The 26764-nt window shown below is 41.3% G+C and overlaps 1 protein-coding gene across 1 annotated transcript in view; it reads left to right on the top strand.

Annotated features, from left to right (window-relative positions):
* Window positions 1-951: 951 nt before the first annotated feature.
* Window positions 952-26764, top strand: part of FCHSD2 (FCH and double SH3 domains 2) — a 294896-nt gene continuing 269083 nt past the window's right edge. The window contains exons 1-2 of the mRNA XM_027562973.1: window positions 952-1742; window positions 3488-3585. Coding sequence (XP_027418774.1) covers window positions 1722-1742; window positions 3488-3585 — 119 coding nt within the window. The 5' untranslated portion in view covers window positions 952-1721. The remainder of the gene's footprint in view (window positions 1743-3487; window positions 3586-26764) is intronic.

Below are 26764 nucleotides of genomic sequence, written 5' to 3' on the forward strand. Positions count from 1 at the left end.
TTTCCTCTTTTGCCTGACCCCGCTTCTGAGAACAGGTGTTTGAGACCCCAACTTCTGATTAACTGGGGCATTCTAATTCACCCTCCACACATCCCTATGGCTCTGGAAGAGGTGTTTTTCATTTTTCTAAGGACTTCAAGGGAGGCTGATATCCCTACACCCAGATGGTCTGGATAGAGGAGGAAGACGGAGTCCGGGAAGCAGACCAGAGCATCCTCGTTGGGAGATGAGGAAGCTTGAGCTCACCCAAATAGCTAGGCGCAGGCAGAGTGGACTGGCACCCAGAGTGGGATGGCACCTAGAGGTCCTGACTCTCATTCAAGAGCTTCCTCCACTGCCCCTGGAGCCTCCTTTACTTTTCCTCTTGATTATCATCTGCACCTGTTTCTCTGTACCCTCAAGAACACTCCGTTACCCAGAGATTCTAGCACTGCTGTGTAACCTTCATGAAGTCTCCACTCCTCTGGCCTTCCATCTGTGAAATGCGGGATGGGGTGGGTCCTGGCCTTAACGACCTCATGCTCTTTGACTTGGACGCCCTGTAGCAGACGACCGATTTTTCCTTTGCAGGGCAACTAGTCGCCCTCGCCCTCACCCAAGCCAGGCATTCAGCGCCGCTGCGAAAGGATTTCTCCGCGCTCGCTCCTAGGTGCCTTGGCCCGCCAGGCTCATCTGCACGAGAGGGTAGGGGTGTTGGAGGACCATGAAGCAAAAAAGGCACTCTGCTACTCCCTCAAACAACTAGGCGTACTGCCTGACCCCCCTCCCGCCACACTGTAACTAACACACACTCACACACACGAGTGGGCGTCAGGAGAAGACGGAGGCTTACGCGCGTGCGTCGGCGCAGAGCCCTCTCCCGCCCACGTGCGCGCCCCCGCCGGAGGCGCGCACCGCGGCGGGCAGGCGGGAAAGCGCGCGGGAAGCCCCCGGTTGGCTCCGGCTGTGGGGGAGGGAGGACAGGAGGCGTTTGGAACGTGCCATTCTCGTAGAGAACGGGGGGGATTTCCGTGCTGCGATAGCGTTGTTACCCCTCTCATTCGCCGACCGATCCGTTAGCTCCCTCCGTTCCCCGCCGCCATACGGAGCCCCGAGCTGCGGCCGCGCTCCCTCCCAGAAGCCTGGCCCGGCCCCTCGAGCCCGGCTGTGGCCTAAGCTGTCCCCTCCGCCGCCGGAGTGGGGCGCTGCGCCGCACGTTGGGGCCGGAAATTCCCGCGGCCTGAGTGGAGGAACCGAAGCACAGAGCGCGGCGCCGCCTACCACCTCCCGGGTCCCGGCAGAGAGGGTCGGGCTGCCTTAGTGGGGGTGGGAGGGCCGCGTGTGAGGAACTGCGGAGCCGGTGGCGGGTGGGGAGGCGCGGAGGGCAGGGGACGAGACGACAGGGTTGCTGCTCCAGAGGCGCTGGGAGACCCTGCGCCCCCGCAGCCGGGCCCCCGCCCCCTCGCGGTCTCCGCCTCCTTGCCTCACACACCCCCCGGGCCGCCAGAGCCCAGGCCTTCCCGGGGCTCCTCCTCCTTCTCTTCACACTCACCCTCCGACCCGGGTTCTCCTGCCACCCGCCGGCCTTGCAGCTTCCCGGGCGAGTCTTCGTTCTCAGGCTCTCCTTACACACACACACACAAGCACACGCCGGCTCCCGGGGCGGCCCTCTCCTCTCGACCCTCCTTTTCCCCTCCTCACTTACGCTGCCGTGGGAGGAGGATTGATGTCCCTTCAGCATCATGCAGCCGCCGCCGAGGAAGGTGAGGATGCAGCTGGGGGTCTTTGAGGTTTTGGGCGGGGATGCGTACAAGGAACGCGGCTGGGGCACCGCGGCGCCCCCTCCCCCTTTGCGCAGGGGGCCGTGACCGCCGTCGTCTCGGGCTTGTCACTCACTTGCCGCCGGTTCCTGGAGGGGGGCGCGCGTGTTTGGTGCCTTCGCGGCGGAGGGGCGGCCGTGGCTCGTCCCCTCCACCGCACAGGAGACCACCCCCCAACCCTAGACATTTCACAAGAGTTTCGAGTGTGCGTGCGTGTGTGTGTGTGTGTGTGTGAGCGAGCGCGCATGGCAGTGCTACTCTCTGCAAAGTGCTTTCTCCGGGGCTGCACCGAGGGGAGGTGGGGGAGCCCTTGCAGCTTTGCAGAGCCTTGTGTTTGAGTGATTGTTTAGTCTGCACCAGGTTTGAGCCCCCCTCTCGCTTGTTGCCACCCTCGCGCATTTGCCAATTTACAGAACATTTGTTACCAGCCTGGCCTTAAGATTTGGCCCGCTTTCCCCACCGGGCGACCGAAAAGAAGTCGCAATAGCCACCCCACCCCAGGGGAAAACAACAAATTAAGCATTGAACGGTCCTGCCTTTCTCTTCCCGGTTCCTGCCCCGCCCCTCCGACAAGGGGGAGAGGAAGGTGGTGATTCTCTTCCCAGGAGAGCGAGAACCTGGCGGTGCGTGGCGTGTTCGCCGCGATCTGGGCTTGGAGTGGGAGTGACGAGTGCTCCGGGCTTGTCAGCAGCTTCAACCCTTCCAGAACTGTTTCAGTGTCCTCTTCCCCAGTTTTTTTTTTTTCCCCAGGGACCGAGGCTGTGTCCTTGTCGTTTCAATCTTGCAGATGGTTACTGTCTACTCAGGGTGCTGGGTGGAGGAGGCTGTTCTGTCCTCCCCTTGTGGGCAAACATTTGGTGAACGCCTAACTCACTCGTGTCTGCTCCCTCTTCTTTTCTGTTTTTCACCGGGTTCTCCAAGTGAGTCTTTTTCTTTTCACACGTAGCCCTCCGGTAGCCCTGCTCCGGTGGCGGCGAGGGTTCCAGGCCCACTGTAACCTGAATCCTGGCCTGGCGGGTGAGGCACTGGCCAATTTGCATTTACTGTGCTGTTTGAAGTGGAAATGCCACGGGAACCGGCTTGCTGGGGTGGCTTAAAAGCACTGCCTATGCTGGAAGGTCACTTTTGCTTTCTTCTTCGTGAACAAGAGATTGTGATTTGATGTGCTGTCAGCAAGGGCGGCATCCTGCGAGTGTGCTTCTCCTAGCCATTATAAAATACTTTTTGTAGTTGATGGATGCATATAATTTCATGATTGTGTAAATTTCAGTCATTAGATATTAGGCATTCTTATATCCCCTTCTCCCATCTATGCTCTGCTCACCTCTCCTTATGGTTAAGACATTTGAATCCTGTTTGGAAGAAATAGAAGACAGACTCTTTTAAAGCTCTAAGAAGACCTAGATAGGTATTGTACATGAAATGAAACGACTGGCAGTTTATTTTGCACCTCTTTAATCTGTAATTTTTATACTCATGTACTTTCATTTAGCTTCTGCTTCAGGTGATTTTGGCTAGTTGTTAAAATTAAGTATCTGCAGTAAACAAAATTAGGTGGCTAATAACAGGATTGTGGTCCTCAGAGGAGAGGCAAGTAACAGTTATATATTCTGACAAGTATTACATATTTTCCTTAAATAATTTTTTAAAGTTGCGGTAAGCCCTTATAAATATATGGTATATTTCAGGTGAAAGTTACACAGGAACTGAAAAACATTCAAGTTGAACAGATGACAAAACTTCAAGCCAAACATCAAGCAGAATGTGATTTGCTTGAAGATATGAGGTAAGGTTATAGTAAATAGTTGGAGAACTTCTATATCTCTGTTTCAAAGAACCTTTGAGTTACCAAGCCCCAGGAACTGATGATGGAATTTCCTTTTGGATTTCCTGCCTTAAGGCTGTTAGAGCTTTAACTCAGCTAGAAATTTTAACTGGAACTAACACAATACAAACTTTTTTCCTTCAGTGGAGAAACCTATAACTTTCACTTATTTTTATGAAAAAAAAAAGTTCTTACAAATTTATCAAATTATATAAACAGTGAAATGGAAATTCTTATTTAATCCTTCTACTAAACTGACCTTTCTGCATTTATTGACCTAAACGATTTCACATGGAATTTTAAACTGACACCTGGTTAATGATTAATATCTGGGGGTGAGCCAGTCAACCTCAGGTGATTATTAGAACATGACAAATGTAAGTTTGAACATTAAATTTAGTGGGACATGTGTTTATCAGATTTTATTGTTAAACTTAACCTGTATCCACAATCAGCTAACTTTGAATTTAAAAGGTAAGACATCTTGCCAGCATTGGGAATGTCAGTAACTTTCTTTATAGAGGTAATCATGACTCAGTTTATTGAAAGAAACACCACTGTTTTAGCAGTTCTATAATACAAACTGACAGTTCAGCAAACATATTTTTGTAAAGGTTGATTTGCATGTTGAAACAGAGTAGCTGCCATTCTTATTTCCCTATATTAATGTACTTATTAAATTGAAATTGGGTCTGTAAGCCTCATCAGATTTTTTGCTGTGCTGCACAAAACCTCATGTTGATTTCATGAAAAATACCAACTATATGTTGTCATATTTATGTGTTCAGTTAGCTGAATTGTTCATAGCCCAAAGATTTTTATTTGATAGTTCTTTTTTTTCCCCCTCCCATATTTAATTTAGGTAGCGTTTATGACTATTTCTACTATTTACGTACCTTTTCAGGGTTTCTAACTAAGGCATATTAATTAGACTCATCCAAACTTGGATAAACCAAGATCATTGTTTTCTGACTGGAAACTACTTTTTTTTTTTAACTTTTATTTTTACTTTGGCGTATAGGTGAGTAACAATGTTGTGTTAGTTTCAGGTGAAAACTACTCTATTTTAGTTCTGTATTTGTTTCTTTGCTTTTCTTGTGTCCACAGGGATGTTTTTAGACTTAAATAATTCCTGTGCAAGATACCCAAAATTTTTCATATGGTTAAAATTAAGTTTGTAACAACTATTAAGTGAACTAAGGCATTTTATATTTTAGCAGTTTAGGAAGGCAGACTCAGTTTGTAAGTAAAGTTCCTCTGTGGGGTATGAATAGTCAGTAGTCATTGTCCTTTTGATTATATTCTAAAGACTTCTTGTTTGCATTCTTTTCTCTGTTTCCCCTGTTGCCTCTTCCTTGACTTATGGTCAACTAGATGGACACACAGTTGCTGCCAAGTTGGCGTAGGTTGTTGCTCCCGCTGCTACTGTTTAGTTGTTTGTATTATTCCTGACTTAATTACATTTCACTTGCATTGTTGTGGTAATATCCTAATTATTGCTTTAGTGTTCTCGTATCTTCTAATCTTCTCCCAATCTCCGTTTAAATCTGTTTTCCACATTGTCATCAGTTAACTCTCTAATCACTGTTACATATGAGGTTCTCTGTGGTCTTCTGAATAAAGACCAAACACTTTGATATAGCATATGTAGCCCTTTGCAACCCAGTTGCAAGCTACAAGCTCCGTTTTCCTGGCTTAGTTACTACCATTTCATGCCCATTTATCCTTCCTTCTTAATCCTCTGGCTTGGCCACTCGGGACTTCTGGTTATCTAATTGTGTTCTCTACATTCATGCCTTTGTTTGCACCCTCCCGGTTTTCATCTGGCAAATTCTGGTTGCCATTTAAGTTTGTGAGTTTGCTCTTCTCTGTGATCTCAAATGATTTTGATTTGCACATGCTTCTGTCTTCCCCCATCATATGAATTCCTTGAAGTCATAGGCTAAGTCTTACTCGGGTTTGTATCTTTGTACTTTTTGTTTAAGCTGGCAGAATTGTTAAGTGGATGTAACTGTTAAGTGGATTATTTAAGTGCAGTTTATTAGTTTTTAGGTGATATATTTTATAAGCTCTATTTACAGGGAGCTGTAGGTGGTGTTGGGTCTTCTTGGGTGGTTCAGTGGTAAATAATCTGCTTGTCAATGCAGGAGAAGCGTGTTCAGTTCCTGGGTCAGGAAGATCCCCTGGAGAAGGGAATGACAACCCACTCCAGTATTCTTGCCTGGGAAATCCCATGCATAGAGGAGCCTGATGGGCTACAGTCCATGGGGTCGAAAAGGAGTTGGACACAACTTAGTGACTAACAACAATAGGTGGTGTCATTGAGCTTGTGTTTTAATTTGACTCATGTAGGCACTTTAAGTTGTACTTTGGCTATTTGATGTTGAGTATATCTGTGTATGTGCATGCTCTTTGTGACCCCCATGGACTGTAACCCACCAGGTTCCTCTGTCCATGGGATTTTCCCGGTAAGAATACTAGAGTGGGTTGCCATGTCCTCCAGGGAATCTTCCTGACCCAGGGATTGAACCAGAGTCTCCTGCATTGGCAGGAGAATTCTTTACTACTGAGCCACCTAGGAAGCCAGAGTATTTATGTATTTATGTATAATATGTAAATACAGTGAATGTTGGTGCGCCAAGGATTAATGGGATTCTTTATATTTTAAAGGAGTGTGTTCTTCTTTGTATTAAATAAATGAGATGAATCCCTTCAGTCTTATATAGTTGTGAGCAGAATACTATATTACCTTCTAAAACATAACTTTAGATTTCTGATTTGCTTTTTTCTCCCTAATGGTAATGCAGAATTGGAAGTTTAAAATTGTCTATTCTCAATAGTCATAACTATTATTGCTTGAGGAGAAGGTGGTCTGGCTTTTCTGGTCTGTCTTAGCAAGTGGAATGACCTTTTAAAAATTCATTAGAAATCTCTGAGCTTGGATTTTTATATGTATTTTGTTGTAAAGGATCTTGCCTGTTTTTCCTTTTTTGAGGCTCTCACCACCACCTTCCTCCCTAAAATCCCATAAATAGCTCTCCTTCTCACTGATGCATCCCCCACCAGTGTTATACTCAGTTTAAATTACTATGAATTTACTCTCCCCAAATTCAGATAACTTTGATTTTTAACATAAAGAAGTAGACAGAGAAAAAATTTTTGTGACTTTAAAAAAGGTTAAAAAAAAAAAAAGTCCACAACACATTAAACTGTAAATAGGAAAATTTTATTCTGGGTTATAGCTTCCCTTGGAGAAGGCAATGGCACCCCACTCCAGTACTTTTGCCTGGAAAATCCCATGGATGGAGGAGCCTGGTAGGCTGCAGTCCATGGGGTCACTAAGAGTTGGACACGACTTCACTTTCACTTTCATTTTTCACTTTCATGCATTGGAGAAGGAAATGGCAACCCACTCCAGTGTTCTTGCCTGGAGAATCCCAGGGACGGGGCAGCCTGGTGGGCTGCCGTCTATGGGTCGCACAGAGTCGGACATGACTGAAGTGACTTAGCATACAACATTCTGGAAAAAGCAAAAATTATGAAGATGGATCTTAAAAAATTATATAAATGAACTTATTTACAAAACAGAAATAGATTCACAGACCTAAAAAACAAACTTATTGATTACTAAAGGGGATGGGGGTCTGCGTGTTTGATCCCTGGGTGTGGAAGATCCCCTGGAGAAGGAAATGACAACCCACTCCAGTATTCTTGCCTGGGGAAATCCCATGGATAGAGGAGCCTGGTGGACTACAGTCCATGGGGTCATAGAGAGTCAGACACAACTTAGTGACTAAACCACTATTACCACCAACCATGGCTAGTTCCCCACTCCCTCTCACCTTGTGGAATTTTGAAAGGAGGCCGATTATGGTATTGTGTTTTTTTCCCATTGCTCTCCTCCCCTTCTTCAGTTTATTTGTTCTAGGGGTGCATGTGGAAGCTGGTGTATTGGGAGTGAAGTATGAGAAGGAAAGATAACTCATTTGTTGTTAATCAGGGACATTCCATGCTTTGGGGATATTTTATACTGAAGAGTTTCCTGTTGACTTTTGCTGTCAGCAGTAGACAAGCACACTTTATTTTCTTTTTAGTTTATTATTAGTTTATTCTCTCTTTGCTTTCTAAGGCCATGTATAAGTAAGTTTCTGAATCCTACAGCCTATGTGTTGTTTATTAATATAATGTATTTCTTGTTTATTCTAATGACGTGCTAACTCCAGTCAATAAAGAAAGTTCTTTGAAGGGACCCAGAATATAAAGAACTGCCTTCTTAGCAGACATTTTTAGGTTGTTATATAATATTTTAAAAATCTTAGAATTTTAGAGTCAGGTGGATACTATGGTATTTGTTGATTTTATAGATGAAAATGGAAACCAAGGCACAGTTGAGAGGAAGTGAATCATATTGAGGTGGACTCTACCCACTCCAGTATTCTGGCCTGGAGAATTCCATGGACTGGATAGTTCACAGAGTCACAAAGAGTTGGACATGACTGAGTGACTTTCACTTTACTAGACTTGTTTACTTTCCCGTATCTGTATTTCCCAAGCTTTTAACCAAGGAACTCATAATGGCTCCCATATTTGGAAACATTTGCCTATCAGAATACATTTAACAAATAATTTGTGGTCTTTTTATTTTTCATATACTGAGCTGTGAGTCAGCTTTGAGTCAGTATTTTAAAGCTAGTAACACGAGTACAACCAAAGGCAAAGATACGTAAACTTTACCTCAGAGAGGGCTAAGTGTATGTATGATTTCTTACAGATGTTCTGAAAAATTTAAACTGGCTCAAGAAGCACTTGTCTTTTCACTGTAGACATCTGCAGGTCTAGTGACCTCAAGTGAGGAATTGCTGTGCTATATGTTACCTTCTCTAAACTATTGGTTCATGGGGGTCACTGGGGATTGGATTCTGAAGTCTGTTGATGTGAGCTCTAAGACTTTTTTTTCATTGTCTCAGATACCTTTATATATAAAAGGGAAACTTACAGGTAATCTGGCTTCCCAAGGGTTCCTAGCGGTAAAGAACCAGCCAGTGCAGGAGACCTAAGAGACTCAGGTTTGATCCCTGGGTCAGGAGGATCCCCTGGAGGAGGGCATGGCAACCCACTCCAGTATTCTTGCCTGGAGAATCCCATGGGTAGAGGAGCCTGGCGGGCTACAGTCCATAGGGTCGTACAGAGTCGGATACGGCTGAGTTGGCTTAGCACACAGAAGTAATCTGGTCTTGTTTGTTGTTCATATGCTCATTTGTTTCCGACTCTTTGGGACTCCATGGACTGCAGCATGCCAGGCTTCTCTGTGCCTCACTGTCTTCTGGAGCTTGCTCAAACTCATGTCCATAGAGTTGGTGATGCTATCCAACCATCTCATCCTTTTCCCCCTTCTCCTCCTGCCTTCAATCTTTCCCAGCATCAGGATCTTTTCTAATGAGTTAGCTCTTTACATCACGTGGCCAAAGTATTGGAGCTTCAAAATCAGTCCTCCCAATAAATACTCAGAATTGATTTCATTTAGGGTTGATTGGTTTGATCTCCTTGCAGTCCGAGGGACTCCCAGGAGTCTTCTCCAGCACCACAGTTCAAAAGCATCAACTCTTTGACAATCAGCCTTCTTTATGGTCCAAGTCTCACATTAGTACATGACTACTGGAAAAACCATAACTTTGACTAGATGGACCTTTGTCATTAAAGTAATGTCTGCTTTTTAATACACTGTCTAGGTTTGTTATAGCTTTCCTTCTAATGAGGGAGCATCTTTTAATTTCATGGTTACACTTACTGTCTGCAGTGATTTTGGAGCCCAAGAAGATAAAGTCTATCGTTTTCTAATTTTTCCCCATCTATTTGCCATGAAGTGATGGGACCAGATACCATGATCTTAGTTTTTTGAATGTTGAGTTTCAAGCCAGCTTTTTCACTCTCCTCTTTCACCTTCATCAAGAGACTCTTTAGTTCCTCTTCGCTTTTTGCCGTAAGGGTGGTGTTATCTGCATATCTCAGGTTATTGATATTTCTCCTGGCAATCTTGATTCCAGCTTGTGTTTCATCCAGCCTGGCATTTCACGTGATGTACTCTGCATATAAGTTAAGAAGGGTCAGATCAAATCAGTCGCTCAGTCGGGTCCGACTCTTTGCGACCCCATGAATCGCAGCACGCCAGGCCTCCCTGTCCATCACCAACTCCCTGAGTTCACTCAGACTCCTGTCCATCGAGTCAGTGAGGCCATCCAGCCATCTCATCCTCTGTCGTCCCCTTCTCCTCCTGCCCCCAATCCCTCCCAGCATCAGAGTCTTTTCCAATGAGTCAACTCTTCGCATGAGGTGGCCAAAGTACAGGAGTTTCAGCTTTAGCATCATTCCTTCCAAAGAACGCCCAGGACTGATCTCCTTCAGAATGGACTGGTTGGATCTCCTTGCAGTCCAAGGGACTCTCAAGAGTCTTCTCCAACACCACAGTTCAAAAGCATCAATTCTTCGGTGCTCAGCTTTCTTCACAGTCCAACTCTCACATCCATACATGACCACAGGAAAAACCATATCCTTGACTAGATGAACCTTTGTTGGCAAGGTAATGTCTCTGCTTTTGAATATTGTATCTAGGTTGGTCATAACTTGCCTTCCAAGGAGTAAGCGTCTTTTAATTTCATGGCTGCAGTCACCATCTGCAGTGATTTTGGAGCCCAGAAAAATAAAGTCAGCCACTGATTCTACCGTTTCCCCATCTATTTCCCATGAAGTGATGGAACCGGATACCATGATCTTTGTTTTCTGAATGTTGAGCTTTAAGCCAACTTTTTCACTCTCCACTTTCACTTTCATCAAGAGGCTTTTGAGTTCCTCTTCACTTTCTGCCATAAGGGTGGTGTCATCTGCATATCTGAGGTTATTGATATTTCTCCCGGCAATCTTGATTCCAGTTTGTGTTTCTTCCAGTCCAGCGTTTCTCATGATGTACTCTGCATATAAGTTAAATAAGCAGGGTGACAATATACAGCCTTGACGAACTCCTTTTCCTATTTGGAACCAGTCTGTTGTTCCATGTCCAGTTCTAACTGTTGCTTCCTGACCTGCATACACATTTCTCAAGAGGCAGATCAGGTGTTCTGGTATTCCCATCTCTTTCAGAATTTTCCACAGTTTATTGTGATCCACACAGTCAAAGGCTTTGGCATAGTCAAGAAAGCAGAAATAGATGTTTTTCTGGAACTCTCTTGCTTTTTCCATGATCCAGCGGATGTTGGCAATTTGATCTCTGGTTCCTCTGCCTTTTCTAAAACCAGCTTGAACATCAGGAAGTTCACGGTTCACATATTGCTGAAGCCTGGCTTGGAGAATTTTGAGCATGACTTTACTAGCATGTGAGATGAGTGCAATTGTGCGGTAGTTTGAGCATTCTTTGGCATTGCCTTTCTTTGGGATTGGAATGAAAACTTACCTTTTCCAGTCCTGTGGCCATTGCTCAGTTTTCCAAATTTGCTGGCATATTGAGTGCAGCACTTTCACAGCATCATCTTTCAGGATTTGGAATAACTCAGCTGGAATTCCATCACCTCCACTAGCTTTGTTCGTAGTGATGCTTTCTAAGGCCCACTTGACTTCACATTCCAGGATGTCTGGCTCTAGGTCATTGATCACACCATCGTGATTTTCTGGGTCGTGAAGATCTTTTTTGTACAGTTCTTCTGTGTATTCTTGCCATTTCTTCTTAATATCTTCTGCTTCTGTTAGGTCCATACCATTTCTGTCCTTTATTGTGCCTATCTTTGCATGAAATGTTCCTTTGGTATCTCTGATTTTCTTGAAGAGATCCCTAGTCTTTCCCATTCTGTTGTTTTCCTCTATTTCTTTGCACTGATCACTGAAGAAGGCTTTCTTATGTCTTCTTGCTATTCTTTGGAACTCTGCATTCAGATGTTTATATCTTTCCTTTTCTCCTTTGCTTTTCACTTCTCTTCTTTTCACAGCTATTTGTAAGGCCTCCCCAGACAGCCATTTTGCTTTTTTGCATTTCTTTTCTATGGGAATGGTCTTGATCCCTGTCTCCTGTAGTGTCACGAACCTCATTCCATAGTTTATCAGGCACTCTATCTATCAGATCTAGGCCCTTAAATCTATTTCTCACTTCCACTGTATAATCATAAGGGATTTGATTTAGGTCATACCTGAATGGTCTAGTGGTTTTCCCTACTTTCTTCAATTTCAGTCTGAATTTGGCAATAAGGAGTTCATGGTCTGAGCCACAGTCAGCTCCTGGTCTTGTTTTTGCTGACCATATAGAGCTTCTCCATCTTTGGCTGCAAAGAATATAATCAATCTGATTTCATTGTTGACCATCTGGTGATGTCCACGTGTAGAATCTTCTCTTGTGTTGTTGGAAGAGGGTGTTTGTTATGAGCAGTGCATTTTCTTGGCAAAACTCTATTAGTCTTTGCCTGCTTCATTCCGTATTCCAAGGCCAAATTTGCCTGTTACTCCAGGTGTTTCTTGACTTCCTACTTTTGCATTCCAGTCCCCTATAATGAAAAGGACATCTTTTTTGGGTGTTGGTTCTAAAAGGTCTTGTAGGTCTTCATAGAACTGTTCAACTTCAGCTTCTTCAGCGTTACTGCTTGGGGCATAGACTTGGATTACTGTGATATTGAATGGTTTGCCTTGGAAATGAACAGAGATCATTCTGTCGTTTTTGAGATTGCATCCAAGTACTGCATTTTGGACTCTTTTGTTGACCATGATGGCCACTCCATTTCTTCTGAGGGATTCCTGCCCACAGTAGTAGATATAATGGTCATCTGAGTTAAATTCACCCATTCCAGTCCATTTCAGTTCGTTGATTCCTAGAATGTCGACATTCACTCTTGTCATCTCTTGTTTGACCACTTCCAATTTGCCTTGATTCATGGACGTGACATCCCAGGTTCCTATGCAATATTGCTCTTTACAGCATCAGACCTTGCTCCTGTCACCAGTCACATCCACAGCTGGGTATTCTTTTTGTTTTGGCTCCATCCCTTCATTCTTTCTGGAGTTATTTCTCCACTGATCTCCAGTAGCATATTGGGCACCTACTGACCTGGGGAGTTCCTCTTTCAGTATCCTATCATTTTGCCTTTTCATACTGTTCATGGGGTTCTCAAGGCAAGAATACTGAAGTGGTTTGCCATTCCCTTCTCCAGTGGACCACATTCTGTCAAATCTCTCCACCATGACCCACCCGTCTTGGGTTGCCCCTCGGGCATGGCTTAGTTTTATTGAGTTAGACAAGGCTGTGGTCCTAGTGTGATTAGATTGACTAGTTTTCTGTGAGTATGGTTTCAGTGTGTTTGCCCTCTGATGCCCTCTTGCAACACCTACCGTCTTACTTGGGTTTCTCTTACCTTGGGCGTGGGGTATCTCTTCACGGCTGCTCCAGCAAAGCGCAGCCATTGCTCCTTACTTGGATGAGGGGTATCTCCTCACCGCAGCCCTTCCTGACCTTCAACGTGGGATAGCTCCTCTAGGCCCTCCTGCGCCCGCGCAGCCACGGTCCCTTGGATGTGGGGTTGGTCCTCCCGGCCACCGCCCCTGGCCTCGGTCGTGGGGGAGCTCCTCCCGCCCGTCACCCCTGGCCTCAGGCTTGGGGCGTGGGGTATCTCCTCCCGGCCGCTGCCCCTGACCTCGGACGCAGGGTAACTCCTCTCGTCGCCGCCCCTGACCTCGAACATGGGGTAACTCCTCTCGTCAGCCCCCCTGACCTCGGACACTGGGTATCTCCTCGCGGCTGCTGCCCCTGACCTTGGACGTGGGGTAACTCCTCTTGGCCGCTACCCTTCGGGCATGGGGTCCTCCCGGCTTCTGCAGAATTGTTTTTGAAGCTTATTGTCTTCTGTCACCTAATATTATTTATGATAATTCTTCTGACAGTTGTTTGGTTTTTAACTTTTAGCCACACCCCGAGGCATGTGGGCCCTTAGTTCCCCAAACAGGGATCAAGCCTGTGCCCCCTCCACTGGAAGGCAGAGTCTTAACCTCTGGATGTCCAGAGAAATCTCTAGAGGGTTTTTACAAAACAGATTTATTGAGATCTAATTCACTTGCCATACAATTAACCCATTCAGAGTGAGTTTTTTTTGGGGGGGTGTATATTCATAGGGTTATACAACCATCATTATACTTCAGAACATTTTTGGTCTCCTTTCAAGAAAGTGCTTATTAGCAGTCACTTCCCATCACCTTATCCAGCCTTAAGCAATTACGTTCTTTCTCTGTGGAAGTAAAATCTATATAAATGGAATCATACAACATATGGTCTTCAGCTTTTACTTAGCGTAATATTTTCAAGGTTCATCCATGTTATGGCATCAGTACTTCATTCCTTTTTTATGGCAGGATAATATTCCATCGTGTGGATATATTACATTCTTTTAATCTGTTCATCAGTTGATGGACTTTTTTGCTATTATGAATAATGTTCCTTTGAGCAAATTTTTCTGTGGACTTATGTTTTCATTTCTCTTGGGTATATACCTAGTAGTGGAATTGCTGAGTCATGCTGCCGCTATGTCGCTTCAGTCGTGTCATTGCTGAGTCATGAGGTAACTCTGTATAAACTTTTGAGGAACTTTGAAATTGTTTTGAAATTGTTTTCTGAAGTGGCTATACCATTTTATATTCCTACTAGCTCTAATGTATGAAGGTTCCAGTTTCTATACATTTTTGTTATTTATAATGTTTGTTATTGATTATAACAAACATCAAATCAAATCAAAATGGCTTTTGATTATAGCCATTCTAGTAGGCGTGATTGTTGTTGCTTAGTTGCTAAATTATGTCTGACTCTTTGTGGCCCCATGAACTATAGCCCGTCAGGCTCCTCTGTCCGTGGAAGTTTTCAGGCAAGAATACTGGAGTGGTTTGGCCTTTCCTTCTCCAGGGATCAGTCTAACCCAAGTCTCCTGCTTGGCAGGCCTATTCTTTACCACAGAACCACCTGGGAAGCCTTTATTAGGTGTGAAGTGGTATCATATTGTGGCTTTGATTTGCATTTCCCTAATAGCTTATGATGTTGAGCACTTTTGTGCGTGCTTATTGGCTGTTTGCATATCTTCTTTGGAGAAATGTCTATTCAAATCCTTTGCCCATTTTTAAATTGGATTGTCTTTTTCCTGTTGAGTTGTAAGAGTTCCTTTTTTGGCTCTGCTGGGTCTTAATTGTCATGTGTGCTTCTCTAGTTGTGGCACGGGGGCTCTTTAGTAATGGCATGAAGGCTTAGTTGCCCCATGGCATGTGGGATCTTAGTTCCTCAACCAGGTATCGAACCCATGTTCCCTGCATTGGAAGGCAGATTCTTAGCCACTGGGCCATCAGGGAAGTCCCATAAACGTTCTTTATACATTTATCTTATCAGCTATATGATTTGCAAATATATGCAGTATTTTTCCCACTCTGAGGTGATTCTTATGTGCTCTAAATTTTGAGAACCACTCCAGTGGTAAAAAAGAGTAAGAACTTTGAAGATAGACCAGAGATTGAAACCCAGCTCTGCCACTTATTAGCTGGATCATCTAGGACAAATTACTAAGTTCTCTGAGCTTCATATTTCGTGTATATAAAATAAGGTTAATGCCTAACTTTTTGCTGCTCTGTAAAGAGTTAAACAAGATAGGTAAAACGCCAAGTATGGTAGATGTTCACCGTTGGTAGCTTCAGGACATGCAAGATAACAAAGTAAGTTATTGTGTTTTTTTTAATTTAGTTTTAATTTATTTTTAATTGGAGGATAGTTTCTTTTCAGTGTTGTGGTTTCTGCCATACATCAGTATGAATCAGCCATAGGTATACATGTGTCCCTTCCCTCTTGAATGTCCCACCCCATCCCACTTCTCTAGGTTGTAATAGAACACCAGTTTGAGCTCCCTGAGTCATACAGCAGATTCCCACTGGCTATCTATATTTATTGTGTTTTATTAATTCTCATAAGCATATATTTTTACATTCTTAGATTTCTAAAATCTGGATCCATCTTATAGTTAGTTGCTTTTGTTTGTGATGTGGTGGTTGTCTCTTCATGCACAGAACTTGCAGAGTAGTTTTCAGCAGGCTTGGAAGAAAATCTCAGAGATATGGTTTGAATACAAATGCTGGATCACCCAGGGATTTCATGGCACAGAAGATGATATTGTGTGGAAAAACAGTAATGACTGATTTAAAAAAGTGATTCAGAAGAATTTGAGCCTGAGTGTGACCAATTTATTCACCAATTTATTTCTTTTACCTTTTAAAAATTATGCACAGGAGCAATGTATGCTAAAATTTTAATGAAGTTTAAAAGAGCTCTTTTAATAAGTAAAGTTGTGATACAGCATTGTATCAATTTAAATGGGAGCATTTTTTCTTAGTGTAACACAGTGTGACTTGTAATCAGTGGAGTTTTAGATAATGAAAATTGGAAGTCGCAAGTCAGGTTCTGGACCCTGGTCTTTTTTGTTCATTCAGCAAATATTATTGTTTCTCAATCTAGTATTCTTTCAAATTAGAATTTAAAGATGAAGTAAATCATGAGAGGGAGAATTTTTTTTAAACAGAGTTAGGTAGAATTAAACTAAGGACTAATAATGAAAGTTACCCACCACTTGGGTTAAGAACAGAAGTGCTGAAGAATTTTTATGTGCGATTTTCCTTGATTTGGTCTTTTTAGCCACAGTTATGTGAGTATGGAGATTGTAAAGGTGATCTGAGTGGTAGGGTAGCTGATCACAGCTACTAGAATGAGCCCTAGCTTAGAGATATACAACATGAATATGAATCCTAGTTGTTAATCTTTATTAATTATGTGACTTTGGGCACAAGTCACTTAAACTTCTCTGAGCCTCATGTTTCTTATCATCAATGATACTTTTAATACCTTAGGGGGTTATTTTGATAATTAAAGTAGCTCACATAAAAGCTTTCTTGCTTAGTGCATGGAACATAGTAGATGCTCAACAGATGCATGTGGAATGTAATTTTGTTAAGTAATTAAGAACATCAGTTCAGAAATCATGGTCTTTGACTTACTCATCCTGTAAAGAGTTAACCTGTGAATTAAAAACTGTAATGAACCTCAAGGATAAACTGTTCAGTAATGCTGAAGAATTTCCTCCATCAAGTTCAGCAGTCCTAGGTACCTTCCATCTTTCTATGTGTTGATAATGACTCCCCTTGTGATTGCAGATGGCATATGCAATTCTAAGATGCTAATCTCATGCAACATTAGGTGGAAAAAGAGGAAGTGCAATTTTTCCTTATGCAAAATTTCTCTCCTTACCTTCCCTCCTTTCCTTTTACGAGGGAAGACAGTTTCTACCAGAAATTTTCCCAAAAGACTTTCCCTTGTATCTTGTTGCTTGAGTTTGCTTCATATGCCCTTGCAGCCTAGCTGCAGAGGAGGCTGGGAATGTGATTACCTTCTTGGAGAAGTGGTAATTGCCAGTAAGAAACAGATATTGGTGGCACTAATACAGCTTTTCCACGTTACTTATTGCCCTGTTTGCCACAGGGACCCATTTCTAGTTTACTCCTAGTAGTTCCCATAAAATGTAAAACATATGTTGATGTTAGATTATGAAAAATATAGCTAGAATTCCAGTTGTTCCAAGAAGATTAGGAATAAGAGATTCTTTAGAAACCATTTGTATCTCCTTTCGATTCCTTTGAAGTTCACTGACTTAGGCCAGGAGCAGGTTTTTGCATTTACCTTAAAAAATGGGCCAGTAAGCCAGTAGCCTCTTAGGAGTCTCCTCTTAAAAACACAGGAGTGGTTAATGATCTTGCCACTTTGGGCCTTCTGATAATTTGGGGAAATCATGGTCTAAGGACCCTCCAGATAGTACCATTTTTGCTAAAGTCCTTTTACTTTTTAGGTGAAAGCATTAATAAGTAGTAAAGTGGCTAAACTGAAAGCTGGGAAGGACAAATATGAGCTTGAATTACTCCTAGCTGAGTAATTTACCCTAATAATTGAGGATTGGCAATTCAGTCTTGAATGTATAAAGTATGAAACCTTTTACCTGAGGAGGCCTGTGGTGCTCAGTTGATGTTTGTCTTTGTAAATTCTTTGAATGCCCGTTTGAATCTCACAGATGCTGTTTGTTGGTATCATTCTTGAGGAATGATCTGATGCATAAGCAGGAGTTAGTTTGTAAGTCTGGTTTGTGCTGTTGACTCTTGAGTGACTAGTTTGGGAAGTAGGCACAGAAACTTGCAACCATCTCCTTCGTTCCATTGCTGCAGATTCCCTGTCTTGTGTTGGTCAGGACTAACTTAATAGAATATTAGCTGTTATTTTTATTTCATTTTATTGTTTCTTCATAGTAGTCTTGGTTATACTTTACATTCCATTTGATTTCATTTTCGGCATTCATGTGCGAGTATCTTGTCATCTGGTTGTTTTCTGTTTTGTGAGTAATCCCAATTCAAAAAGAAAATGTTATTTCTGGTGTTAAAGAAATGTGTTAGAACATCTGTGGTCCTACAGGAAACAACTGGGAATGTATACCCCTTGATTATATTTTAGTGTTGTTTACCCTCCACTGGTGGCTGGAGAAGGAGATGAGAGGCAGAGACTTTTAAAAATAAATATTTTTGGCTATACCCCACAACATGTGGGACCTTAGTTCTCCGATGGGATTGAACCAGTGCCCCCTGCATTGTGAGGCCAAGTCTGGACGATCAGGGAAGTCCCTTAGACTTTTTATTATATGCCTTTTTGTGTAACTTTGAATTTGAAACTATGTAAATATTATATACTCTTAAAACTAAAACTAAATGATTCAGTATTGGTAAAACAAAATTTTTTTTAAGCTCTACCATTAAGTGTCAATGTAGCATTTATTTATTTATTTATTTTTTTGGTTGCACTGCATCTTCGTTGCTAGTCGTGGGCTTTCTCTAATTGTGACGAGTGGGGGCTCCTCTTCATTGCAGGGCACGAGCTTCTCATTGCGGTGGTTTCTCTTGTTGCAGAGCACAGGCTGTGGGTGCATGGGCTTCAGTATTTGCAGCATTCAGGCTCAGCAGTTGTGGCACATGGGCCTAGTTCCTCAGCATGTGGAATCTTCCCAGGCCAGGGATTGAACCTGTGTCCCTTGTCTTGGCTGATGGATTTCTATCTACTGTACCACCAGGGAAGTCCAGTATTGGTAAATATTTTATTGCATGTCTGTTAGAGATAATAAACTGTAAGAGTTTATATTGGGGGCTTCCCTGGTGGCTCAGAGGATAAAGCATCTGCCTGCAATGCAGGAGACCCGGATTCGATCCCTGGGTTGGGAAGATCCCCTAGAGAAGGAAATGACAACCCACTCCAGTATTCTTGCCTGGAGAATCCCATGGACAGAGGAGCCAGTTGATGATAAAATGTCATTTGTGGCTTTCTTTATTTTTATTTTATGTTTTCAGTTTTGGCCTTTAATTAGTATTTAGTGAAGTTATTTTCATCATTAATAGACTTTACAGTTTATTTCTAATATATGCCAAATATTAAGAACACTTGATTCACAGACTTCTGTTTGTAAAACAACTGATCTCAAGCAGGTTATAATTCAGAGTTGAGAGAAACAGGCTTTGTGTACTACTCTGTTCCTTTCTTTCTGTGTTTTTTAATTGTTTTGTCTTGAAACAAGCAAACATTGGGTGATTAGATCATGTCCAGGCTCAAATTTTATTTTAGTTAACTTTATTCAGAGGTTTTATATCATAGTCATCATTTAACATATTGTTTCTATGGTAAAATGTATTTTGCATTATTAGCCAACTTTCTCGTTGGGGAATTCTTTTCGTCTGTTTTACTGTAGAGGTATGTTATATACTAGTTTTCTCAGCTCTATTGACCTAAGTGAATATTTTTGGTATTCCGTTTTCTTCTCTTGCAATTTTAGCTATACCTGTCTTTTTTTCAGGTGGTGGTTTTAGGTGTTACACCATGAGTTTTTAATCTATCATTGTTTATCTTGAGTTAATAATACTAGATTGGTGAAAAGTAATTGTGGTTTCGGACCATGAATTTTAAATCATTATAACTAGATGCAGACATATCTTTATTAATCAAAATAGGAACCATTACAATCAACACATTTTTGCCAACGAGAAATAAGTCTATTTATGCCTGTAGCTTAAAAATCCATGCCTTGGGATTCAGTGAACTCTTGGAAAGCATTTTCTGCCTCCTGCTGGTTGTGGAAGCATTTTGCTTGCAAAAAGTTGTTGAGATGCTTAAAGAAGTGGTAGTCGGTTGGAGAGAGGTCAGGTGAATGTGGCAGATGAGGCAATACTTCGTAGCCCAGTTTGTTCAACTTAAGTGTTGGTTGTGCCACGTGCAGTCGGGCATTGTGGAGAATGGGGCCCTTTCTGTTGACCAATGCCGGCTGCAGGCGTTGCAGTTTTCGGTGCATCTCATCTATTTGCTGAGCATACTTTTCCGATGTAATGGTTTCACCAGGATTCAGAGAGCTGTAGTGGATCAGACTGGCAGCAGACCACCAGTGACCATGACCTTTTTTTTTTTTTGGAAGTTCTTTGGAGCCTCTTCTCGGTCCATTCACTGAGCTGGTTGTCACATAAAAATCCACTTTTTTTCACAAATAACCACCGATTGAGAAATGGTTCATTGTTGTTGCATAGAATAAGAGAAGATGACACTTCAAAACAATGATTTTTTTTTTATCTGCAGTTAGCTCACGAGGTACCTACTTATCTAGCTTTTTCATCTTTCCAATTTGCTTCCAATGCCAAATGACCATAGAATGGTCGACATTAAGTTCATGGGCAACTTCTTGTGTAGCTATAAGAGGATCAGCTTCAGTGATCAGTAATCAGCTGATTGTTGTCAGCTTTTGGTGCTCCGCCACTACTCTCCTCATCTTCAAGGCTCTCATTTCCTTTGCAAAACTTCTTGAACCACCACTGCACTGTATGTTCGTTAGCAGTTCCTGGGCCAAATGTATTGATGTTGTGCGTTGTCTCCGTTGTTTTATGACCCATTTTGAACTTGAATATGAAAATCACTCAAATTTGCTTTTTGTTTAACATCATTTCCATAGTCTAAAATGCATATAAAATAAACAGCAAGTAATAATTCATTAGCAAATGACATAAAGCAAGAAATGCACATTAAAATGATATATAACATAACCACATTTATTTAAGAATGTATTCCAATATCAAATGGCAAAGTTCAGCAGTGTAAAACTGCAATTACTTTTGCACCAGTCTAATACAAAGTGTAATGTAATATCTCATTGTGGTTTAAATTGCATTTCCATTTAGTGTATCTTGAAGTTCAGGTCTGCTAGTGACAATTTAGTTTTGTTTTATGTGAAAATTTCATCATATAGTCATTTTGAGGGTATAGTTGCTGGGTAGTGATTGCTGGCTTGACACTTTATTAAAATTGAAGTGTAGTTGGTTTACAATGTTGTACTGTATAGCAAAGTGATTCAGTTTTATATATATATATATATATATATATATACACACACACACACACACACATATACATATGTATGTGTGTGTGTGTAGTCTTTTCAGATCATTTTCCATCGTAGGATGTTGAACATAGTTCCCTTTGCTATATAGTAGGACCTTGTTGTTTATCTACTTTATTTTTTATAATTTTACTTATTTGGCTGCATCAAGTTTTACTGGCTGCACGTGGGGTCTTTGTTGCACCATGTGTGATCTTTTGTTGTGGTGCATGGACTCTTTAGTTGTGGCTTGAGGGCTCAGTAGTTGCAGGACACAGGCTCTCTAGTTGTGTTGAGCAGGCTCCAGAGCTTTTGGGCTCAGTAGTTGTGGTGCATGGGCTTAGTTGCTCTACAGCATTTGGGATCATAGTTCCCTGACCAGAGATTGAACCCTGGTCTCCTTCATTACAGGGTGGATTCTTAACCACTGGACCACCAGGGAAGTCCCGTTTATCTATTTTATATATAGTAGTGAGTACTTGTTAACACTCCTAATTTATCGCTCTCAGCCCTTTTTTTCCCTTTGGTAACTCTGTTTTCTGTGTCCTCTGTTTATGTTTTTTAAATAAGTTCATTTGTATCATTTTTTAGATTTCTTATATAAGTGATATCATAGGATATTTGCCTTTCTCTGTCGGATTTTACTTAGTATAATAATCTTCAAGTCCATCCATGCTGCTGCAAATGGCATTTTTCATTCTTTTTTATGACTGAAAGATATTCCATTTTATTTATATGCCATATCTGCTTTATCCATTCATTTGTTGATGGGCATTTAGGTTGTTTTCATACGTACTGTAAATAGTGCTGCTGTGAACATTGAGGTGCATGTATCTTTTCAAATTAAGAGTTTTCCCTGGATGTTTGCTTGCAGGTGGGATTGCCAGGTCGTATGGTAGCTCTGCTTTTAGTTTTTTGTGGAACCGCCATACTGCTTTCCATAGCAGCTGTATCAATTTACATTTCCACCAACAGTTTGAAGTGCTCTGAAGTGTTCCCTTTTCTCCACATCCTCTCCAGCATTATTATTTGTAGGCTTTTGATGATAGCCATTCTGACCAGTGTGAAGTGATACCTCATTGTAGTTTTGATTTGTATTTCTCTAATAGTCAACATTGTTGAGCATCTTTCCATATGCTTGTTGGCCATCTGTATGTCTTCTTTGGAGAAATGTCTGTTTAAGTCTTCTGCCCAATTTTTGATTTTTTTGCTTTTTTGATATTGAGCTGTTTGATCTATTTGTATATTTCAGAAATTAAACCCTTTTTTGTCACAGCATTTGCAGATATTTTCTCTCTGGGAAATATTTCTCACCATTCTGTAGGTGGTCTTTCATTTTGAATACATTTCCTTTGCTGTGCAAAAGCTTGTGAGTTTGTTTAGATCCCCTTTGTTTATTTTTGCTTTTATTTCTAGGATATACCACATTTCATTTATCCATTCATTAGTTGATGGATGTTTGGGTTGTTTCACTTTTGGCTATTATGAATAAGCTTTCTGGGAACATTCATGTACATGTTTTTCCCATATACGTGTGTCTTTACTTTTTTTTTTTTTTTTTAACAGCAAGGCACTTTGAATAGATTGATTTTTTTAATTTGTTTATTTTTGGCTGTGCTGAGTCTTCTCTAATTGTGGTGAGTTATGGCTACTCTTTGTTGTGGTATGTGGGCTTCTCACTGTGGGCCTCTCTTATTGTAAAGCACAGGCTTTAGGTGCATGGACTTCAGTACTGCAGGCTCAGTAGTTATGGAACATAGGCTTAACCTGCCACACTACATGTGAAATCTTCCTGGACCAGGAGTTGAACCCGTGTCCCCTGAATTGGCAGGCAGATTCTTAATCACTGGACTACGAGGGAAGTCCTATTTTCATTTCTTTTGAAAATATACCTACTTGTGGACTTACTTGGTGATATTTTTTTATTCTGTCTGTATTTTTATTTATTTATTTGGCTGCATGGCATGCAGGATTTTAGTTCTCTGACCAGGGATCAAACCTGTTCCCCCTGCAGTGGAAGCACAGGGTCTTAACTACTAGACAGTTAGGGAAGTCCCTTTTTTCTCTAAATGTTCAAGGAACTTCCAGACTGTTTACCAAACAGGGACTATACCATTTTATATTCCTACAACGATATATTTTTCTAATTTCTCCATGTTCTTGTCAACACTAGTTGTTGTCAGTTCAGTTTAGTCACTCAGTTGTGTCTGACTCTTCGTGATGCCATGGACCACAGCACACCAGGCCTCCCTGTCCATCACCAACTCCTGGAGTCTACTCAAACTCATCTCCATTGAGTTGGTGATGCCACCCAACCATCTCATCCTCTGTTGTCCCCTTCTCCTCCTGCCTTCAATCTTTCCCAGCATCAGGGTCTTCTCAAATAAGTCAGCTCTTTGCATCAGGTGGCCAAAGTATTGGAGTTTCCGCTTCAGCATCAGTCCTTCCAATGAATATTCAGGACTGATTCCCTTAAGGATGGACTGGTTGGACCTCCTTGCTGTCCAAGGGACTCTCAAGAGTCTTCTCCAACACCACAGTTCAAAAGCATCAATTCTTCTGTGCTCAGCCTTCTTAATAGTCCAACTCTCACATCCATACATGACTACTGCAAAAACCGTAGCCTTGACGAGACAGACCTTTGTTGGCAAAGTAGTGTCTCTGCTGTCTAGGTTGGTCATAACTTTCCTTCCAAGGAGTAAGCGTCTTTTAATTTCATGGTTGTAGTCACCATCTGCAGTGATTTTGGAGCCCCCAAAAATAAAGACAGCCACTGTTTCCACTGTTTCCCATCTATTTGCCATGAAGTGATGGGACCGGATGCCATGATCTTCGTTTTCTGAATGTTGAGCTTTAAGCCAACTTTTTCACTCTCCTTTTTCACTTTCATCAAGAGGCTCTTGAGTTCTTCACTTTCTGCCATAAGGGCCGTGTCATCTGCGTATCTGAGGTTATTGATATTTCTCCCGGCAATCTTGATTCCAGCTTGTGCCTCACCCCAGTACAGCGTTTCTCATGATGTACTCTGCATATAAGTTAAGTAAGCAGGGTGACAATATATATATATAGCCTTGACGTACTCCTCTCCCAGTTTGGAACCAGTGTGTTGTTCCATGTCCAGTTCTAACTGTTGCTTCCTGACCTGCATACGTATTTCTCAAGAGGCAGGTCAGGTGGTCTGGTATGCCCATCTCTTTCAGAATTTTCCACAGTTTGTGGTGATCCACGCAGTCAAAGGCTTTGGCATAGTCAATAAAGCAGAAATAGATGTTTTTCTGGAACTGTCTTGTTTTTTTGGTGATCCAGCGGATGTTGGCAATTTGATCTCTGGTTCCTCTGCCTTTTCTAAAACCAGCTTGAACATCAGGAAGTTCACAGTTCACGTATTGCTGAAGCCTGGCTTGGAGAATTTTGAGCATTACTTTACTAGTGTGTGAGATTGTACATTAGTTATATCTCAGAGCCTCCCAGCAACAATAAATTCTGTCATCATTGTTGTCATCATCATCACCCCCAGTTTATAGAGAAGGAGACTGAGTGTCAGATTGGTTAAGTGACTTGCCCAAGATCAGAGTACTGAGTGATGAAATATCTGGGTTTGAACCTGTGTGTATGCCTGATTTTAAAATTTAAGTTCTGTGTTTCATTGAAAATTACTGGTATATATTGTTTGAAATCAAGTGAAATTTCATAGTGTTTCCGAGCAGTGACAGCACCTATGTAGATATTTTCTCAGTCTTTATTAGATTTGGGCAGAAATCCAGTGAATATAGGAACATGGTTTCCCTAGTTTTGATAGTTGTACTCAGTTCTCTTAAAAGTAGAAGGCAGACATCTTTCAGGATTATTTTAAATAAATGGGGCACAGCATTTTTAGTGCCTACATGTCTAGATATTTGGGAGGGAGTGTCTTTGTTTCAAGAGTTACTACTTAGAATAGATACCAAAGAAGAAGTGTAAGATTCAGTGCCTTGCAAATCTTTCAGTCTGGCTAATTAGTACAGGATGGAAGAAGGTCCACTGGGTGGAATTTCATGGTTTTTCTGATCCAGGATTATAGAAGTACTACGTGAAAAAATGGAGTTTTAAAGATCTCTTGGCTCTTCCAATAATGATATCTAGGTTAGGTTATATTTTGAAATACTTCCATAGTCAAAAATGCCCTTTTTTTGGGTTGTTTTATAAGTTAAGACCAGGATGTTTTGTGGTCACAGGGTGAAGGATACCATTTCTGAATAGAGCTAAAGTCCTGCTATATACCAAGATTTTTTCTGGCCACCTAATGATGTTTATTTTTAACCTTCTGCCAATGTACCTAAAATAAAATATATTCCACAAATAGCTTAGAATCAGCTCATACTGGGTGGTAGAAATGTGTATATTCTCATGGTACTTTATATTAGTAAATTCACTTTAATAAAAGATTACTATTTAAATGTTTGAAGCTAATGTTATGAAAGTATTGAAATGCTTTTTATTTAGGAAATAGGTGCTTATTAGCCAATTACATTGTTTCATTTTATATGCATGAGGACAAATACTTTCCTGAGGAAAGAATAGTTGTATATTTACTTTTAGGAAAATAATCATATTTTCAAAGTTTCATTTCATACTTTATAAAAAATATAGAAGAATAATAGTAGCAAATTGTAAAACTTTGTTAAGGCTTAAAAAATGGCTTTGACGATGGCCTTTTTTGTTAATATAGCATCTTTTGACATTTGGTCTAGTCTTGATATATTAGCACATGTACTAAAATTTAAGTCTTCACACCTCCTATATGTTATATATCAGTGTTGTTTTAAGGAAGGAGAAAGCGAGGAAAAAGACGTCACTGTTTAATTTTATGAGTAACTGTCAGGCTGAAAGCTGTGAAAAATTTATGATGTACTATCTTTTAAATGTACAGTGTAATTCAAGTGTGAGGAATAAGATATATCTTGCACTAATGATATTTAAAGACAAATAGTAGGAGATTGTTTGCTTTAATTTGCATCCTTTAGAAATAAAAATTTTCATTTAATTAAATTGTTTGATATTTGTTCTTTGCCATGATCTCAAAAGAATGTGTGTTCCATTTCAATAAAAGATTATCTGACTAATGAATGTTTCCCACTCTTTTCCTGGCAAAGAAGACTTGGCATCTTAAATTGGATCTTAAACACGATATATCATAAATGGAAACATTTAGAGTCATGGTATTCAATGGTGAACTTGATTATGGATCTCCTGACAAAATGATTTGGCAACTTGGTTAATATTGATAAATCTTAATGAACAGTAACTTTTTTTTCTAACTTAAAAATGCAGTTTTAGGTGGGATTTTTTAATACTTTCATTCAGGTCTTTTGTGTGAGTGTGCACATGTGCCATGAGATCAACATTTTGAAAAATGAGAGGACATAGTAATCTGTTATCATGCAACTTTTACTGAACTGAACTGATGCTATTTAAAGGATGTTATGATAAAATGCATTGGAAGAATTCTTGTGACTGTCTCATCTTAGGGCCTATTTTTTTTTTTAACTTATTTATTAGGCTTCACCGGATCTTGGTTGCAGCATATGGGCTCTAGTTCCCTAACCAGGAATCGAACCCCAGACCCTTGCATTAGGAGCTTGGAGTTTTAGCCACTGGACCACCAAGGAAGTCCT

The sequence above is a fragment of the Bos indicus x Bos taurus genome, chromosome 15 (genome assembly GCF_003369695.1).
Source record: "Bos indicus x Bos taurus breed Angus x Brahman F1 hybrid chromosome 15, Bos_hybrid_MaternalHap_v2.0, whole genome shotgun sequence".
Classification (NCBI taxonomy): Eukaryota; Metazoa; Chordata; class Mammalia; order Artiodactyla; family Bovidae; genus Bos; species Bos indicus x Bos taurus.